The sequence below is a fragment of the Monodon monoceros genome, unplaced genomic scaffold (genome assembly GCF_005190385.1).
Source record: "Monodon monoceros isolate NGI ecotype Baffin Bay Population unplaced genomic scaffold, NGI_Narwhal_1 Super_Scaffold_4, whole genome shotgun sequence".
In the NCBI taxonomy this organism is placed as follows: domain Eukaryota; kingdom Metazoa; phylum Chordata; class Mammalia; order Artiodactyla; family Monodontidae; genus Monodon; species Monodon monoceros.
The window spans coordinates 51,352,355-51,373,718 of NW_021703781.1; the positions used below are offsets into that span (position 1 = coordinate 51,352,355).

Below are 21,364 nucleotides of genomic sequence, written 5' to 3' on the forward strand. Positions count from 1 at the left end.
TCTGGCAGACGGCCCACCCCACTCAACAAAAGGCCTCACTGCCCCCTCATTCACAGACTTCACTGCTTCTAGTTGACTCAGATTGAAAGTAAAAGGTACAATAAAAGGTTCCCAAAGCCAGGATCAGGGATGGGGGAGGGAAATGGGTGCGACTGGAACTAGACAGTGGTGATGGTGGTACAGCATTGTATATGTGCTTAATGCCCCGAAATGGCACACATTAAAATGGTTAAAATGGTAAATTCTAGGTTATGTGAAATTTACAACAACTGAAAAGCAAAGAGTACCCCAAGGCCTGGTGGGGCCTCACATTACCCTCTCTAGCTTCCTCACTGCTGGTATTCGTGGCTGTAGCATTCGACCAGCTCTCAGATGGCTGCTCTCCAAGCCCACCTAAAGGAACAAAGAAGAAAAGAAACGTGAGGACGCACCAGCCTTCTTTGCACCAGCACCATGAGATGAGGGAACAAACCTGGTCACCTGGGGGATGCTCAGAATCACCAGTGGGTCAGTAAAGATCTGTTTAACAAAGGATGACTGGGCCCCTACTCGATGCTCTGGTGAAAACGAACTTGCTTTCTTATAACCATGAACATAGTTCAGAAATTATAAATGTAGCCTCTCCTCAATCAGTTCAAGGGCACTTGGAGTGAAACATATAAAGTTAACAGGCGAATCCCAAAGTCAGCTTCCTAACCCCCAACTCCCTGAGAAAGCCCAACGCAAACCGGACACTCTCTGGTTCTGGAGTCCCCCGCACGGGATGCAGGGAGATGTCACCAGTGCCACTCCTAAATATGTGATGTGACAGTTGCTGCTGCCTTGGCTTATACTGGCATCCTGGTTTCCTCTTTGGGGTGTGAGTCTCCTTTTAGAAATTGCTCTGCTTACTTTATAAATCAGACTCTGCCGACACTGCCTCAGTCAAGGGCAGTGATGCACGTACTCGTTTGCTAGTATCATCATCTAGAAACCAGGTTCACATCTGTCCCCACCAGGAAGATGGTCTATCACCATCTATTATTAGGCCTACTGTGAACCAGGTACAGTCCCGGGCAGCAGGGATTCAGCAGTGAACAGGACAGACAGTGCCTAAGTTCCAGATGGGCGGTTGGACAGTAAATGGTAGGTAAGAAAATAAAGGAATAAGATGATTGCAGGTTCAGAAAATGCTCTGAAGATCAAATGCAGTATGTGGTAACGCGGCCTGGAGTAGCTGCTTAGAAAGCGGTCAGAGAAGGCCCTTTAGGGAGGTGACATTTGGGTTGAGACTTGGAAGACAAGAAGGAGCCAGCCACACAGAGATCCGGGCCAGCGGGTCCCAGCTGAAGGAGGATCAGGAAAGAATCTGGACCGGGAATGAGCTTGCCATGTGGAGGGGCTGACCGTGGTGGAGAGAGGGAGGCTGGTTCCTCAGGGATATTAAGAATATAGTTGGAGGCACAGCAACAGGAGAGGCTGATGGCTTAGATATGAGGGACTGAGAGGAGTCCCGAATGATGCCTACATTTGGCAGTTGAGCAGCTGGGTGGGTCGGGACACCAGGGAGCAGATTTGAGGACAAAGCCTGTGTCCAGGAGAGACTATCATACACTTGAAACCACACCAAAGCACCTACAGGACAATCTACTTGTGCAAAATATTTCTTGCATTTGTTTAGAAATCTGCAGCTTACAAAAGCAGTTTCCCCATCTCCCCTTGGACCTTGATGAAAACACTCTGTAGCAGAAGTGTAACCCCATTTTACAGAGGAGAAAACTGAGATACAAAATGATCAGCCCAGGATTGCCAGCCCGTAAGGGAAGCTGAGGGCTCAGGACAGTCTCCTGGTCAGAAGCCCGATGATATTTCCTGTGCTCCATAGGTCACAGGCTTCCAGAGCTGCTCAAGGAAGGGTCCCAAACATGGAACCCAATGCCCTGGCCCCTGACAACCACGGAAGACAGCCCTGTGGTCCTGCATCCCAACTCCTGCCATGCAGACCACCTCTCTCCCTCTGGTGACTGACACTGGCGGTGGACCAGGCGCGCGCAGATATTTTTACATGCCTTCATCCTGCTCGTCCGCTGCCTTTCTGGCCAAGTCAGAATCCACTAACACACTCCCTGCAGCTGCCGGGGTGTTCGCTGCCAGCTCCCAGCCCTCTGGGTATTCTTCCAGTTGCGATATCATTTCCTCTCGGGCTAAAGGTCAGGGGAAATCCTGATGGTATGAAAATCACTGGCCAGCAGAGGAATGTGCCCTGTGCAGACTGAAGGAGAGCCTGAGGCCAAGGCTCCTGGACTAGCTTAGTCTTCACTCCCTGTGTAACTGAGGATGAGACCTTGGGTGTTAGTACTTTTCATCTGTCAAATGGGCTGTTCCAAGTTCCGAATGAGGTAATGGTTTGTTTAGGCATTTGCTCATTCAACAAATGTTCATCCGACACCTGCTGCATGCCAGATGCTGTTTCTGCTGCTCAGGATATGACACTGAACAAACTCCACCCTGACCTCATGGAAATTATATTCTGGTGGAGGGTAGAGGAGAAAATGATAAACAAACAGGTGACTAAATATATAAGTCGGTTGTTGACAAGCGCTATGAAGAAAATAAATAAGGGTGAGGGGAACAGTGAATGCTAGGGGTGAAGGATTGCCATTTCATACAAGGCAGAAAAGCAGAAGCCTGAAGAAAGTGAGGGAGAGGGTCTGCAGATACCTGGGGAAGAGCATTCCAACTGAGGGGACAGCAGGTGCAAAGGCCCCGGGGTGGGAATGTGCTTGACAGTAGGGAGGTGGGTATGACTGGAATGGAATGAGCCAGGGAAAGAATAATAGGTGATGAGGTCAGTGAGCAGTGGAGGGTCTGGGGGGGTCAGCTCCTGGGGGAACTTGCAGGCCATTTTCAGGATTTTGGCTTTTATTCTGAGAGATCTAGATGGGAGCCAGAGGACATGAAAGGGTTTTGTGACTCCACTGGCTCTGAATATGATCAGGGTTATTAGTAGCGAACAGGAGGGGAACACAGGAGCTGGGATTTGAAAGGAGGTTCTGCAAAGCACCAGCCCATCATGGAGGGTTGGAAAGTTTAGACCTGCTTGGCTCCTACAAAAAAAAAAAAAAAAGACCTGTAAGGATACCTGAGCACAGCCTGGTTCAAGGTTAGCTGGAGGCTGTGGTTGAGGGAGCGATGGCTGGGAGAGATTGATATTCAGCTTTGCAGCAGGCAGAGGAGGTGGGGGGGATGAGGACTTCTGATTCCCTTGGCCCCCTGGCCCTTGGGGTTACAATGGGAGCAAAGCTCTGGAGCTGGGGGGAGACCAGGGGCCCCCTAGCAGATGGAGGTGGGGAAAGAATCAGTGTTTACTATGTGCCAATTACGGTGCTGACCATGTGCTAGGAACAGTGCTAAATGCAGAGTTCTGTAATTCTAGCCTCATGAAGACTCAGTGACAAAAGAGCCACAAACATCCTCATCTCACAGATGTGGAAACAAGCTTCCAAGAGGTTAAGTGACTTGCCTGTCCTGAAGGTACAGAGATGGTTAGTAATGGAGAAACTGAAGGTGGGTCCTGGCGGACCTCCCCAGATCTGTGCTCCTTCCCTCAGCCTCAGACCCAGAAATAACAGGAGAACAAGTGGGATGTCTGGGGGGGCGGGGGGGCTGCTTATCCCCAAGGGAAAGTCACTGATGAGACTGGGGTCACGGCAATTAAGAACACACATCCCCTCTCTGTCACCCTTACCAGCAAGAGACTGGCAGCTCTCGTCATTTCTCCAAAGGGCAGCAAATCGCATGCTTCTAGTACAGCCGAGCCTGGGATCTACCTGGAGTGAATGTGATTTGGCCAATCCCCTGATGAAAACACTCCCAAGGTTTCCCACTGCCCTCGGGATGAATTCTAAGCCCTAACATGACCCATGAGGCCCACCCCTGTGATATGGCCCTGCTGGCCTCCTCCAGCCAGTACCTCAGGGCTTCCTGCTACTCCCCCACTCCCACTCTGTGCTCAGCCACCTAAGCTCCTCACGGTCCTCTTGGATTTCCATTCTCCTCTTGTTGATGTGCCTTCCTCTGCCACACCCACCTCTTCATCTGGCCAAATCCTACTGGACCTGCAAGGCTCAGCTTGAACACCACTTCCTCTGGGAAGCCCCATTGCTCCTCTTGGGTTAGAAGCCCCCTCCTCTGTGTTACCAGCACCCTGGGCCTTTTCACATCCCTTGCCGCAAGTAATTGGGATCTCCTGTCTACTCAGCTGATCCCCTAGGTTAGTTTTTAGCATCCTTGTCTTGTCCAACAGTAAACACTCAGCACATGTGCCTGGCACATAGCAGACAATAAAATATGTGATTGATGGATGAATGGATGGATAGGTAGATGGATGAGTCAGGTAGACAGTGCTTACAGAGAAAACCCACTCATTTCTAACTCATCATCACTGACGGAAAAGTTTGTCTTTTTCAGCTTATGGAGGGAGGGAAGTAGATATTCTTGGAACAATGGCTTTCAACCTTCGCTGCACTTCGGGATCATCTTGAGAAGCTTTTTAGAAAAGTACTGAGGCCTGCATCCCACCCCCGGAGGTTCTTATTTGATTGGCCTGGGCCTTGGGATTTTAAAAAGCTCCCCAGGTGATTCTAAGGTGCAGCCGAACTTGAGATTCTCAGAGAACCCTGTAAGAGGTAGCCTCAACTCATGATGTTTTCTTAAAACTAACCTCCTTCCTCCCCAGCTCACCAGGAATGGAAGATGTGGAGCTGAAGACAGACATCAAGTACTAAGAAAAGTCATTTCTCACATCTAAATCAATGGAATGTGTTGCTCCATTTCAGTAAAAGCAAGCAAATAAGACAGGTGTGACTGTGGCTATAACTGCAGCCATAAGCACACAGAACAAGGAAGAGAGAAATATAGTCTGATGCAGACAAAGATTGGGGGCAATGGGGGCAGGGAGTATTCAGGGTGTAGGGACATCTTTTTCCTTGGGTGTAACTGCAAGACAAAAAATATTTGAAAAAATACATATATATGCCCATATTTGATCTTTGGTTAATTACCTCTTCAGTGAGAGGCTATGCAAAGACCCCGTAGATTTCATTAGTCACAGGGGCTTATTCAAACGTCTCCTTTGCATAAGAAACCCAGGCTTACAGCTGGTCTCTGGGAAAGAATGCCATCCAGGCCTTGAAAAGAGAGCTCCAGGCCTGTTCATGCAGAGGTCAGCAGCCCGTGATGCATGGGGCCAGGCTGAAATGTTTCTATCCGGCATTTGCAATTCAATCCCACAGTTTCCTTTATGGAACAATTCACTAAATTCAGAGTTGTTCTTTTTTCTAATTCACCATATAATTCACCTCCCAAGTTCAATTAAGAAGCAATCTGTTAGCAACTTTGGGAGCAAGCTGCTTTTCTTTGGGAAAGCCCAATTTTCTTCCGCTCCCAACAAAAAGTGGCTTAATTATATGCATCATATGAGACATTGATGTACACACAACGCCCCTCTACATAATTAATGAAATATTAACTATATACATCCAAAGACATCTAGGTAGAAAGGGATGGGCTTTTCCAAAGCCCGAAAAGACAGCCTTGGATCAATATTGTTCATTTGAATATATGATAATTCATAGTGACTATGAATTAATATTCATGAATATGATAATTGATAAACAAAACCTTATAGTAATTATTCCTTTTGTCTCATTCTTAGAGCCTAACGTTACTTGGCCCTCAGTTTTCTTTTTTTTTTTAATTTATTTATTTATGTATTTATTTGTAGCTGCATTGGGTCTTTGTTGCCGTGCACGGGCGCTCTCTCATTGCGGTGGCTTCTCTTGTTGCGGAGCACAGGCTCTAGGCGCGTGGGCTTCAGTAGTTGTGGCACACAGGCTCAGTAGTTGTGGCTCGCGGGCTCTAGAGCGCAGGCTCAGTAGTTGTGGCGCACGGGCTTAGTTGCTCCATGGCATGTGGAATCTTCCTGGACCAGGGCTTGAACCCGTGTCCCCTGCATTGGCAGGCGGATTCTTAACCACTGCGCCACCAGGGAAGCCTGGCTCTCGGTTTTCTTAAACGCAAAAATAACTGCCATTTTTAAATGCTGATTATTTGCAGGTACTCACATATGTTATCCTGTATTTAATCCTCAAACTAATCCTCCGAGGTGGGTATCAGTGCCATTTTACACGCAGTGTAACTGAGGCTTAGAGCACTTAAGATATCACTGTGGACACACAGCCATTGGGTGGAGAGGTCAGTCTAGTGTCAAAGCCTTTAAGATAACACAAGTAACCCTGCCAGGACACCCTCAGCTCTCACATTTACTGACTTTTTAATACCTGTATTTACAGCTCCGTCCCATCAGAGGTAAATCTAGCACAAAACTGCTTTGCTTTACTCTAAGAAAAATTAAAAAATAATCTCTAGCACAAGAGCTTAAAAATCACTTTATTGCCAGTCCATTCATTCAATAAATACTGATTGAGTGTCTGCTTTGGGCAGCACTGTGCTGGGTTCCTGAAGGCAGAGACAGGCAGGGTCTATCTTCATGGTGCCTTCATGGTGCTAGTGGAGGGAAGAAAATCAACAATAAACAATGAGATCCTGGGACTTCCCTGGTGGTCCAGTGGTTAGGACTCCACGCTTTCACTGCCATGGGCCCGGGTTCGATCCCTGGTTGGGGAAATAAGATCCCATAAGCCGCACCGTGCGGCCAAAAACAAAACAGGACAAAACAAACAAACAAACAAAAAGAGATCATTCTATGGAGGGATTAAGCACTTTCAAGAAACTGAAACAGAGTTTTATGAAAGAGCAATGGGGGATGGGAGCCCAGGGAAAGTCTGAGTTGGTGACATTTGAGCTGAGATCTAAATGATGAGAGGGGGACACCCATCTGGGGAGAGTGTTCTAGCAGAAAACAAAACAAAACAAAACACCAGCAAGTAAAAAAAAGTCCAGAGGGAGGAAAATAAGAGTCCAATGGAGCTAGAACTAAGGCTAATACCTGAGGGAGGCAGGGCCAGCTTGTGCAGGGCCTTTGAGTCTTACCCTTACAGTCAACTTGCCATGCCCTTTGGTCATATGTAATACGCACAGCAACCCTGTGAATAAGTAACATCATTCCTCTTCTACAGAAGAGAAGACTGAGGTTCATGAATAAGTTGCCCAAGGTCACCCAGCTGGTAAGAGACTGAATTTGCCTTTCAAGGCAGCCCCTTCTGACTCCAGAATCCATGCTCCTAACCCCTGCCCTCTACCTCACACCTGCACAGGTGTGGTCTGAACAAGCAACCCAAGCAAGGCCGATGGACGACACATCTGCACACCTCTGTCAGAAAACTACTGGCGAGACACACACAGCAGAGCTTTTCATTATTCATTAGGAAAAAAAAAAACGAGGCAAAGCCCCTTTAACAGGTTGATTTAGGAACGAACTAGGCAACCACTGCGGTAACCAGCGTGTGATCCTAAGCAGTCCAGTGCCGGGTAAAGTCTACATCTGTGCCAGATTTCAAACGCTACAGAAGGGAAGGAGAAAATGCGTTAAAAGATCCCTGCCAGCTTTTGTTAATGAAACGATTCAATATTGGCAAGTGTATAACAAAACAGAAATTCTTATACACTGCTGTTGAAGGAGGAATATACATTGGTAACATGTTATGAGATAATTTAGCAAGATGTATCAAGGTCTTCTAAAACAAGCAATAATATGATTTTGACCCAATAATATGACTTCGACCCAATAATATGACTTCTAAATATCAGTACTAAGGAATCGATTGACAGTGAAAACAAAGGATGTTCATTCTCAACATTTTAAAGACAGACTGTAACAACCACACATCCCCAATAAAGGAATTATGATATAAAGGAACTTAATGTAACATTTTAAACTGTTTTAGAAGAAAGTTTGCGAAACGGGAAAAATGTTCATATTATACGTCAAAAAAGAGGTTAGGAAGTAGTACCCAGTATGATTCCATCTTTTACTTTTTAAAAAGCATATACGAAAAATTATGGAAAAAATACTGGAAGGAAATACGCACAATGTCCATTGTGATGATCCCTGATGGGTGATTTTTGGGTGAATGTTACTTTTTTATATACTTTTTGTAATTTCTAAATTTTATTCAACATATTACTTTTATAATCAGGAATTAAAAATAAAGAAGAACTATATTACATCATACACTTTGCCTAAGAACATGTGCTCTGCACTTTGTAGTGTATGTCTGTACACACATACACATACACACACACACTGTTGCTGGGAAACCCTTTTCCGATGGGAAAGAAACATACTCGTGTTTATGCAGATGGAAAGGTTGTGGTCCAATCTTTTTTTCTCCTTTTCTGCTCTCACCATGGAAAGAAAAAATAATGAGTCCACACCTTGGCAAGATGGAAGAAAGGAAAGCTAAGCTCATTGGTGAGAACGGGAAAGGGCTTGTTGGAAACTTCTTTAAGACAGTGTTGGATGGGCTCTTGGGAGATCCAGTGCGCTCTTCCCCAGTCAGTTAACTGGCTCCCACCTGTGTCCTAGCACTGGCTGATGAGGCCTTGGAATTTGCTCCGACCCCAGGCAGAAGCTCATGGGAGGCTTCTTAATCATGCAAATTTGAGCTCTCTCTTTCCAGAGCCTCCAGCCAGATGTCCATCTTGCTTGGTGTTGGACCCTCCACCCATCCTGAATGCCTGTGTCTGCATCTTTCCTAGTCCCTGACTGTTGGTTGAGCTACACCAGACCTTCTGCTCAGGGATGCTCTTGAAGGACTTGCTGCTCACCTGGCTTCAAACCTTCAGTGCTCTCCTGGGCCCTGGACTCTAGGTCTTCTTGCACACTTGGTCCACATCTTTCACACCCAGCCTGGCCTTGGCTTCTTGGCCATTTCCATCATTTATTGCTGTATAACAAACTATCCCTCTAAACAGAGTGGCTTAAAATAACCACCATTTTATGCTTGCTTCTGATTCTGAAGGCCAGGAGTTGCGGCAAGGAACAAATGGGGCTGACTTTTCTCTGCTCTGGGACCTGAGCTGGGTTGACTTGAAATGGCCGAGGGATGGCTGAGATGGCTCATGTGGAGGGCAGCATTCCAAAAGGATGAGCCCCACTGTGCAAGTGTTCGTCAGCTTCTGCTTCCATCATGCTTTCTAATGTCTTACTGGCCAAAGCAAGTCACACAACCAAGCCCAGAGTCACGAGGAATGACTATGCCAGGTGAGGTTTGTCAGGGACCACGAATGGAACAGCCTACCCCCTGCTTGATCTCTAGAGACTTAGCAAGTCAGGTGGACCTAGAGTGCCAGCTCTGGAGTCAGGCTGTCCAAGGTTAAACCTTTACTATGTCACTTACTAGCTGTGTGATCTTAAGTCACTTAACCTCTCTATGTTTCAGTGTCTTCATCCATAAAATAAGGATGAGAGTATTCACCTCTTAGGGCTGTTATGAAGATTAAGAGAGATGATACATTCAAGACATAGAAAAATGCCTGGCTCATAGTCAGCACTCATTGAGTTAGCTATTATTACTATTGGCTCTAAAACTGTTCTGAAGGCTGAAAGAGCAGAATGGGTTGAAACAATAAGCCACAGAGACAAGACATTTTATACCAGAAACACCACAAGTGAAGTAAAAAGTTAAGTTCTCCTTAAAGTGCACTTAACGAAACCAAGTTTAGGCTGAGGATCCATTAATACTCATTGGCAGGCAGTGACAATAAGACATCCACTGTACCCGAGCATGTTGTTTTTTTAAAACTTGCTCCGTAACAATTTGAGACATCAAATAACTAAAAAATTAACCAAAGATATATGTTAAGAAAAGACTCAGGTGACTAGGTTGTGTGTAGTCATCCTGTTATCCCTGGGAGAGTGGAGTGGCTTGGCCAAGATAGTTAAGAGTCATTCACTGAGTAGTGGGTCCCAAATTACAGGCTAGAGCTTTGCTGAGAGACCCAATAATGTTTACTGGGTCTTGTGTGCCAAGGACTGTGCTTGCTGCCTTAAGTGTATTTTCTCATTTAATTCTCAGCACAGTCCTGTGAGGTAGGGACTATTCCTGGCTTTATTTACAAAAGAAAGAACTGAGGCTTAGAAAACTTTAAATAACTCACCCACAGTCACACAGCTAGTAAGAAGCAAAACCCAGATATAATCCCAGGCCCATCTGATTCTACTGATGGTCTTTATAATACAGGGCTAGGGATTCCAACCTTAATAATAGACAGTAAATGTCCCAATATATAAACCTGGGAAAATCCCAGCTCCTCATTCTCTAGAGTAAGTTGGGTCAGAGGTCCCCAATCTTTTTGGCACCAGGGACCGGTTTCATGAAAGACAATTTTTCCACGGAATGGGGGGCGCAGATGGCTCAGGCAGCAACGCGAGTGATGGGGGGCGGCAGATGAAGCTTTGCTCGCTGGCCCACCGCTCACCTCCGGCTGTGCGGCCCGGTTCCAAACAGGCTGTGGACCGGTAGCAGTCCATGGCCCCAGGGGTTGGGGACCCCTGAGCTAGATGATAAAGGGTCATGTTCCCAGGGAGATCTCTCTACATCTCAGGCATGGTTCTGAAGGCTCAGTGACCCGTGTTTGTATTCCGAGGTGGGCAGTGCACAGGAGACTGGAGCAAGACCCCTGAGGAAGAGGAGGAGAAGATGGATGATGAATGGGAACCTGAGCTCCCAGGGAAGTTGTCCTGCAAACCACTCACCACTCCCTGGCGGCTGCCCCAGACACACTGACAGTCAGAGCTCTCCAGCCCCAAATCAGGGATCGTACCAGATGTCCTTGAAGACTGAGCAGGTTGTTCCTCAGGAATAGGAAGTGGTCCCCTCCAGGCACAAAAGAGGGCCCCTTCACTTTCGGCTGAGCTCAGGACCACTGAATTCCCTCAGAGCCATCTAAGGTATCCACCTCTAGCCAGGGCTCACCACCTGCCTTGAATCAAGCCAGTTCCACAATGTGCTATGAATCAGACACCGCCCCATCCACAGGAGCCATGAGGCAGAGAGAACAGTGAGAGCAACCTGGTGAAGGAAATCCCACTCTCAACCTGGAAGTTTAGAAGGGCTTCCTGGAGGTGGCATTGAAGGACAAGAAGGGTTTCAATAAGTAGAGACGGGAGGGAGTCAGGCAGGATAGACCATAGAAGAGAAAAGACTAGCCCAGCTTCGTAGCACAGCTTTTTTGACCTGAGTGATCTTTGGCATGATACTTAAATTCTTAGAGCCTCAGTTTCCTCATCCATAAAAAAGGACACAATGGGATCTAACTTTTTAGGTGTGAGCAACACATAATACAATGTCTGGCACCTTGTAGGGACCCCATAGCCTTACTGATGATAATTATTCTCTCTTTTTTTTTTTTTTTTTGCGGTACGCGGGCCTCTCACTGCTGTGGCCTCTCCCGTTACGAGCACAGGCTCCAGACGCGCAGGCTCAGCAGCCATGGCCCACGGGCCCAGCCACTCTGCAGCATGTGGGGTCTTCCCGGACCGGGGCACGAACCCGTGTTCTCTGCATCGGCAGGCGGACTCTCAACCACTGCGCCACCAGGGAAGCCCAGCCTCTGATATCTTGATGACCATACTAAAGTTTAAGCTCTGGCCAGGAGCACAGCTATACCAACCTGGTATCTGTCTTCAGACCCCAGCCTGCAAAACCCAGCCTCCCCCATTCAGGACAGAATGGAGTGTCCTGACAGAATGACAGCTTTTCTCTGCCCTACCCCTTGCCGAAAATTTTAGTAGGGTCTAAGAGCACATCCCAGTGTCATGTAGAAGAAGGAAGGGGAGAGAGGGAGGAGGAGACAGATGAGAAAGGAGTAGCTGCTCTTTCCCTCAGACAACAACTGTCACCTGAACTTCCCACGGGGTTTGGTCCTTTTTGGTTCGCAAAGCTGTAGAGGGGAATTGCTGGTCTTCAGAGGCCCTGGAGGGATTAGTTGGGGCCTCTTTCACACGGATTTCCAGAAGCTTCTGGGGCAGGGGGGTGCTTCTAAAGCAGGGAGTGGCTGGGTGAAGAAGCGGTGGGGCAGTAGAGAGGCAGTGGGGGAGAAATTCAGACACAGTGCTCACGGCTGATGGTGAGGCAGGAAGGGAGCACAGGGACCCAGGAGCACGGTGGGACACCGATTAAATTCTCCCCTGAGACGCTGAAGGCCAAAATTTGGACCACCAAGCTGAATGCATAAGAGGAAGATTCTAGAAGAATCTTCTCAGTCCCCATTTATTTCCTTCGGGGATCACTGAGCATTACCAGCAACGATCTCATTTATTTGCTTACATGTTTATTGCCTGCCTCCCTGACACCCTCTAAAAAGCTAGCTCCATCTTCTCCCCTGATGTACCCCCTGGCCTGGGACAGTATCCAACACACAGGAGGTGGCTGCCGGTGGGAGGGGGGACTGGGGAAAGGGAGGCTGCAGGATGTGAGGCTACAGTGGACATTAATGCCTGTCTCCAGTCAAGAAGTGATGGCATCCTGGAGAGTGACAGGACTGTAGGGATGGCGAGAGTTTGCTTGGGAGGGCTATTTAGGTGATGGGATGAACATAACTCGGTACCCAGCTGGATATGAGAAGAGAGATGGAGGGAACTCCCTTCTCAGCTCTTAGATGTGATAAAGGCATCCCCTTGCCCATCCTTCACACTGAAATATGCCAAAAGAAGAGAAATTTTCAGAGGGCCCGTTCAGAATAGTCAACATAAGAGACTTGGGATAACTTTAACAGGAAGTGTGGATAACTGCAAGAGGAGAATTATACATTTGTACTGCAGTTTATAAAAGTAGTAGTAAGTGAAGAAAAAACATTCCATGTTCCTGGATGAATTGGGTAAATGCTACAAATGTGTCCATTTCTCCAAATGAAGTTATAAGTTTAATGCAATCATGATCCAAATTCAAGAGGATTTTGTTGGGATCTTCCTAGATTTTTGTGGAGAAGTGATCCTCAAATTCATGTAGAAGAATAAACAAGTGAGACTATTCAAGAAATTTCTAAAAATGAAAAGCAAGGACCATGAGGAAGGATGGCCACCAAATATTAAAACATATAAAGAAATTAACATGAAAAGACACACAGATGAATGGGATACAAACGCTAACACTACATGTAAAAACACACACTATGTGATAAAGGAGACATGGGGAAAGAATATGAATTAGATGGTAATCCCGACAAGGGATTAATCTCCAAAATATAGAAACAGCCCATGTAGCTCTAGTCAAAAAAACAAAAACCCAATCAGAAAATGGGCAGAAGATCTAAATAGGTAGCTCTCCAAAGAAGACATACAGATGGCCAAAAAGCACATGATGCTCAAGATCACTAATTATCAGAGAAATACAAATCAAAACTACAATGAGGCATCACCTTGCACCGGTCAGAATGGCCATCATAAAAAGTCTACAAACAATAAATGCTGGAGAGGGTGTGGAGAAAAGGGAACTCTCCTGCACTGTTGGTGGGAATATAAATTGGTACAGCCACTATGGAGAACAGTATGGAGGTTCCTTTAAAAACTTAAAATACAGCTACCATATGATCCATCAATCCCACTCCTGGACATATATCTGGAGAAAATCATAATCCGAAAGGATACACGCACCCCAATCTTCACTGCAGCACTATTTACAATAGCCAAGACGTGGAAGCAACCTAAATGTCCATCGACAAAGGAACGGATAAAGAAGATGTGGTGCATATATACAATTGAATGTCATTCGGCCATCAAAAAGAATGAAATAATGCCATTTGCAGCAACATGGATGGACTTAGAGATTATCATACTAAGTGAGGTAAGTCAGACAGAGAAAGACAAATACCATATGATATCACTCATATGTGGAATCTAATTTAAAAAGAAAGATACAAATGAACTTAACAGAACAGAAGCAGACTTATAGATATCGAAAGCAAACTTATGGCTACCAAAGGGGAAACATTGTAGGGTTGGGGGGAGATAAATCAGGAGCTTGGGATGAACACATGCACATTACTATATATAAGGTAGATGACCAATGGGGACCTACTGTACAGCACAGGGAACTCTACTCAGTACTCTGTAATGGCCTATATGGGAAAAGAATCTAAAAAAGAGTGGGTATATGTATATCTATAACTGAAGCACTTTGCTGTACACCTGAAACTAACACAACATTGTAAGCCAACTATACTCCAATAAAATTTTTTAAAAATTCTAAAAATGAAAAGCAAGGACCTTGAGGAAGGATGGCCACCAAACATTAAAACATATAAAGAAATTAACATGAAAAGACACACAGATGAATGGGACATAAATGCTAACACTACATATAAAAACACACACTATGTGGTAAAGGAGACACAGGGAAAAATGACGAATTAGATGGCGTTGAGATTATTATTCAGAACTTGGGGGGAGGGGTGCCTCCAAATAAAACCCAAATGGATTGAAAGAATTAAGTATAAACAAACAAACCATAGAAAAACTTTGGAAAAATATGTTATTTCCCAGAGCTATAGTAGGAATAATTTTATACGTTTAGAAGTATAAGAAAAAGATCATCTGACTTGATATATTTAACTTCTAAACTTTAAAACTTTTGTATATCAGAAAGACTAATCCCCTAAAATGAAAATAAAACACCCATACAAGTGAAAATATCTGCACTGAAGACAACAAATGGTTGCTATCCATACTATATAAATAGCTCATGCAAATCAATGAGAAAATCTTCATGTCTAATGTGCACTGGATAAAGGAAATTGGTGAACATGTCATAGAAGAAAAATGTAATTAGTAGGTAAATATATAGAAGTTGTTTACCCTTGAGAAATGAAAACAGAAGCAAAAATAAGGTACCATTTTCCAACTATTAAAGTAGCAAAGTAAAGAGATTAATGGTAACGATGATGCTGAGTCAGGTGGAAGTGGAATTTTCATTTTGTGAAGAATTATTTATTCAGCAAATTTGGTGAGCATCTCACAGGACTAGGCACTGGGAGGGCACAGATAAATGATAATTCACAGAGCTCACAGTCCAGTCTGGGAGAAATAGGAAGACATCGGGCATTCAGAGGCTTCCCCGAGAGGGGCTGGCTGAATTTGAGGGAAGGGCAGAAGTGGGTGCACGAAGACTTTCCGGGCACTGAGGCGGGGTAGGGGAGGGCCCATGGAGGAGAGTCCAAGTCCTCAGCCAAGTCCCACAGGAGTCTGATCCCAACACTCCTTTCCAGCTTCTCTTCTCCCCCAAGTCCCACCTTCTCACCCACCTGTCAACGCTGCCAAGCTCCCACTCCCATGACTGTGTTCAGGCTCTGCCTTCCACCTGCAATGCCCTCCCCACCTCGATCCTAATCAAAATCCTTCACAGCCTCTTCCATGAAGCCATCCCTTGCCTCTGTTTCACCTACATCTCCCTTGTGGCCCTTTACTCATTCACCTGTTCATTCATTCCCTCATTCAACATGCTTCCTCGGGGCACCTCTCTGTGCCAGGCACTGTACCAGGTTCCAGGGATAGAAAAACAGATCAGACACAGCCTCTCCTCTCAAGGAGCTCCCAGCCCTGATCATACCATGCCTGGAGTATAATTATTTGCAGACCAAGTCTATTGTCCCTACAAGGCACTTAACCCCTTGAGGACGGAGATAACATCCTATTTCCATTGTGTGGTGTCATAGCAGAGGCTTAACAAATATGTCTATTTGAATTGGACTGAATAGGATTGACTGATGCTTGCATGTATTATCTCAGTTGTGTGTATTCTCACTGTACCTATGTGGGGTGAGGTATTATTGTTACTTCCATTTTACAGATGAGGAGACTGAGGCTCAAGGAGGTTAAAGCACTTGATCTGTGGTCACCAGCTGGTATGTAGCAGAGCTGGGAGGCTCTAACCCCCGGCCCTTGCTCTGTGCCTCATCACCCTGTCCCTTGGTGTCTGACAGGAGCAGAGAAGGAATGGAAAACCCCAGGCAAGGAAGTTTGTAGGAAGTTAATCTACAACTAAGGGTTAAGACTTTCTCACTACCTGGTAAAAAGTCCTTCAGAAGAGACACAAGTTTGTCCTCATAGAACATCTTAAAAGGATTTTATCACATGGCCTTTGCACAGATGACCAAATGACCGATAAAGATTTACAGATGTCTCAAAGGACCCATGAACTGGGTCACAGAAAGAGTAGCAAGGAATTCAGGAATCAAAGAAAGGAAGACCAGCCCAAGCCCTCTGCAGGGAACTGGAGGAGAGAAGCAGAAAGAGGACCATGGAGCTCCATGGCCTGTCTTTGACCTTTTGCGACAGAAGTCATCTCAGTTCAAGGAGAAGTACAGATAAATGGCTTCACCTTTAAGAGATAATCTAAGTGAACAGAGGTTCGGGTAACTAGTGTTTTTCTGGGTGGTGGCATATGTCAGTGAGGTGGAATGATCCTTTTGTTTCAGAAAGGCTAATACCTATTAATGGTCCCATCCCTCTGATTCACTGGGGCAGAAAGAACCTGTTTTGATGCCAATACATGTGCTGGGCCATAAACCACCCGCTGCAAGACACTGTCCTGTTGGCCTGTTCTGTATTTCACCCCAGTGCCAGCCAGAACCTGGGACATGGCATGCTGTGTTGCAGGGGTGGGGAGGGGTTGGAGGGTCGGGCGTGGGGAGGGGTTAGAGGGTGGGGCGTGGGGAGGGGTTGGAGGGTGGGGGTGGAGAGGGCCAGAGATTGAAAGTTCAAAGAAAAGCAGAAAAGAGGCTCCAGAAGGATCGTCTTCCAGACTACTGGGCAACAGTTAAAGCCTAGGGACTCCTCTCTGGATGCAGAAAAGAGAAGCAGCCCTGGCCGGTGTCATGGGGCCTGCATTAGGGCCCAAGGATGTTGTCCCTTCCCCACTGGCCCAATGTGCCAACTCAAATGCCTAGAGTTGGGGGCCCAGGCAAGGAGTACATCAGCGTGAAAGAGGTCAGTGTGAAAGATGAATAGGGAGTAATGGGGTCTCTGGCAAACCACAGAGCACCTGCTCCTCCAGAGTCCAACCCATCGTTATGCAACTCCACTGATTGTTGCCATGTGGGATTGCTGGACCCGTGTGGCCAGATATTCCAATTTTTCAAGAGAAGCCAGAGTTCTGGATTTTTATAAGAAATTTGATTCTTAAATTTTGGCAGTAAATTTTTTAAAATATTAAGCACTACAAAACATATCTGCAGACTGTGTGGTGGACTGGCCGCTTAGGACCTCTGGGCTGCAGCGTGAATGGGAAAGTCGTGCCTCTAGGGGGCGCCCATGTCAGGGAAGACAGGCCTTCCTCTGGCAATGGCATTAAGGTCCAGGGATGCAGGAGGGTCATGGAGAACCTGGGAAGCAGAAGCCAGTAGCAGCAGGAGCAGGATGGGGGCTGGATAAAGTTCAAAGGCTCAGCACCCAGGTCAGCTGGGGCTTTTCTCTCACTGTTTATGGGCAGTCTTATTAAAGGACACTAAGAGAAATAAGATGACCAGAACGCAGAATGAGATTCCACTGGCACCCCCACCACCTTCACCACCTTCTCTCTCTGGATCTCTTTGGAAACCACAGAAATAATGACCCACAGACCTCAGTGTAAATGGCCCCAGAAGAAATGTGACTCTGTCCGGGCCATCCAGCACTTCAGCCACAGGTTAGCATGATGCGGGGAGTCTCATCCCAAACTCACACCACAGAGCCACCCCTTGAACTGCGTCTCCAGCTCTCCCAGTCCAGCCCCCTGGTCACCGGTGTCCAGTGTCTACATCTTTCACGCGGCTCTGGGGCAGGGGGCAGTCTGACCTTTCTCAACCTCCTCTCTCCAGCCCATTGTTTGTTGTTGTTTTCGAAGATGGGACAAAGGGAGGCCACAGCCACATTGCTGCCAACACCTGTGGAAGCCCACTGGAAGGTCTCTAAAAGGTCTAGTATTAGATACAATTTGAGCAGACTGTTCTAAAGTTCCACAAGGCATCACATGAAGGGAGGGCTGAAGACACTGCAGGTATCTAATCAGCTGTGCACACAGCAGACACCATGCATTGAGTCCCCATACATTCCTGGATTATCTTTGGCAAAAGAACTGAGAGACTCATTCTTGGCCCTCAGAAAGCTTAAAGTCCAACCCTCCATTCTACAGATAAGGAGTTCTCATGAGGTGAATTGACATGCCGTACAGTGGGTAACTTAAAAGTTGCAGCCCCGGTTTTGTTAGAAAACAATTTAGTTCATTATCATGCCCAATAAGAAAATACTTGAGTAGTAAATGCATTTGAAACAAAGGTCAGTTTCCAGCTGTAACAAAATGCACACATCCAAAAGAGGCCAAGAAAAACAAGCGCAAATTTGCACGAAAACTAAACATGCTATATTAAAAAATTTTAGGGGGTGATTACTTTTTGGATAAACAATCCTTTATTTTGTCAAAAAGGATTCACCACAGGGTGGTCTTAGGTCAGGGTGGGGAATTATGTTTATATTGAGGCCACTGATGCTAGAACAATCAATTGGAGGGTTGCACAAATAAAAAGACAAAGTATGGTTTATTTCATTTCATTCTGCTTTAGAGATCACCTACTATTTAAATTAAGAACAGAAAACATAGAATTCCATTTATTAAACACAAACAAAAACATACACAGTTAACAGAGCATGAAAATAGAATCAGATTAAGAAGAAGCAAAGAGTGATGCTCAGGGAGTGAGGCACAATCTTTCTGTTGGCCAAAACTGAGAGGCAAAGGTTAGATCCTCACCTGAAACATCCCCAGCTCTCATGAGGCTGTGTTCCCAAATTCCAGGGATTAAGATGGCTAATGGGAACTCATGAAGTATTTTCCCATGAAAATAATATAAATGGCAAAGTGGGTGTGAGGTTACCAGGCTTGACCTCAAGACTAGGTTAACTCCAAAGGGAGCTACTTCCACATCTCCACATGTGGGAGGTCAGTTCACTCACCCATCCTCTCCACTGACCAAGGGCTGCCCCATCCTTCATTCCTCTCTCAAGACACAGACACAGACCATTATCAGTTCCTTTCTTCCTCCTGCCTCCCTGGGGCACTGATCGGCTCACTTTATATACCCCTTCCCTTCGCAATTTCTTCCACTCTTAGGGCTTCTTCGGTACCCTTATGTAGGCGGGTACCACAAGCTTTCAGTGGGGGACACTCGAGAAGAGGGATCATGATACGACTCACACATGGTGGCCATGATGGGTCAGGTGCAAGAAGAAGAGAAAAAGCAAAAAAGAGATTCTCTGAGGCCCCTGAGAGAAGAAGCCAGCCTTGTTCTTTTCTCTTCGGTCTCTAGTCAAGTCCCCAACAGGCCAGTTCTTCTGCTTCTGTCCTTGGATGGCCATGAGAATATATTCTTAAATAAACTCTTTTATCGACCTATCTTGAGTACGATTCTGTATCTCAAAACCAAAAGAACCTTGCCTAGAATGTCAGGCGCTAAACTCTTATTTGTCCTGGTTTCTCAAGCTAATCTTCCAGTTTTGACTCAGGCCCATTGGCAGGGGCGGGGGGCAGGGGTGGCTGGAATAACGGCTCCCTGGATGGATGGCCAAGGGTGGTCACTGCCCCTCCCCCACCTGGCTCTGCACCCTGTTGTGACTCCAAATGGACTCCCAGCCCAGTTTCTCCAAATTCTGACAAATGCAGTCATAATAAAAAATCAACCTAAAGGTGAATTTACTTTTCCCAACGCTTCAAGTTCACAGTGAATTCTGGCTTCAATCCAAGGTGCAATCAGCCTCTGAATGAGGTCCCAGGGAGCCAGATGCTAGAATCCTTATGTTGCATTCTTTCTTCCTTCCCAAAGAGCAGATGTGCACTTTATCAGATGCCTCTTTATCATCTCAAATCATCTTACTAAACTGAAAATTTTATGAGCGGAATAACTGTCAGCCGTCACCCGGTTCCTGTACCCCAGCCCTCCTCTCCTCCAGCTGCTGACTGCTGTCTGCACGCACAGCCAGCCCTGTCCTCAGGTGGGGATTAAGGATTTGGGGCTCAACACTCGAGGGTCACAGCAGCACATCATCTTTGGCTCCGATTTTGATCTGAGGGATTCTGCTTAATTTCAGACCTTTGTCCCCATCTTGTTCTCTCAGGCCAAGCCTCTGACTTCTTGTCCTCCTTAATACTCACTTCACGGAAGAATCAGGGGTCCTTGCCTTGTTCTTCTGAGCTCCCAGCACAGCACTGGAACTCTCTGTGAGTTCTATTAAAGGCCCCTCTGATGTTATTTGCCTGGGTCTCTGGCCTCACACAAACATTCCTGCCTCCCATCAGGCCCTGTGTCCCAAACTGGACACCCAACACCAACTTCTGCCTGGATGACAACTGTTACCTGGGGCTTTCTCTCCAGGTGTGAGTTCTGCCCACTGGACCATGTCTCCTCTGGGAGGTCGGTGGGGCTCCACACCAGCGGGGTCACAGGTCCTCCCCCACCACAGCCTGACCCATTCCTCCAGTACTGCCAAAGCATGACCATAATCACTTCCATCATTAAAACTCCATCTCCGGGGTTCCCTGGTTATGCAGTGGTTGAGTGTCCGCCTGCCGATGCAGGGGACGCGGGTTCGTGCCCCGGTCCGGGAAGATCCCACATGCCGCGGAGCGGCTGGGCCCGTGAGCCATGGCCACTGAGCCTGCGCGTCCGGAGCCTGTGCTCCGCAACGGGAGAGGCCCCAACAGTGAGAGGCCCGCGTACCGCAAACAAACAAACAAACAAACAAAAACTCCATCTCCTTAATGGCAGAAGAAAAAAGTGGGTACGGCTGTATCCTTGGTGCTGAGCACAGAAGAGGTCCCCAATTAGCATCTGTTCCTTGAAGGAAGGAAAGAGGGAGAGGCAGGAGAGAGAGGGAAAAGGACAGTAATCAAGAAGGTGGTGTGAGAGGGTCAGCAGAACTGACACAAGGGGAGTGTAGGTCATGCCAGAGGAGCAGTGTAGCCATAAAGATGAAGTTCTAGACCATGGGAGCCAAGGTGAACTGCCACGGGAGGGGCAGGGGTGAAATGGAGCTGTCAACGGTGGGGCGGGGGGAGTGGGCGCAGGTCTGTGAAGAAAAGGGCTGAGCAGAGCCCTGGAGGAGTGAGCAGGAAGGCCAGCACCCCCTCTCTGGCTTGGAAAAGACCTAACGACCACACCTGGGGTTCTGTCCGAAGGACTCAGTAAAGACAAGCTATTGACCATGTGGCCAAAGAATGCCCTTTTCAGACATTCCCTGCAAGGTGATCTGGGCTTGCCCAGCCCAAGTGCATCACCCCTGAGCATAAGCCTTTCTTCCATTGCAGGCTCCCACTCTAAGCATCACACATTCAAACAAACAGGGGAGCAGAGGGGCAAGGAGGACATCATGCACTCCTGAGACTCCATCCTCAAC

At 46.7% G+C, this 21,364-nt stretch overlaps 1 protein-coding gene across 1 annotated transcript in view; it reads right to left on the reverse strand.

The window, feature by feature from the left end:
* TLL2 (tolloid like 2) overlaps positions 1-21,364 on the reverse strand; it is a 129,052-nt gene that overhangs the window by 66,420 nt on the left and 41,268 nt on the right. The window contains exon 3 of the mRNA XM_029245818.1: positions 316-393. Within this exon, the coding sequence (XP_029101651.1) occupies positions 316-393 (78 nt within the window). The remainder of the gene's footprint in view (positions 1-315; positions 394-21,364) is intronic.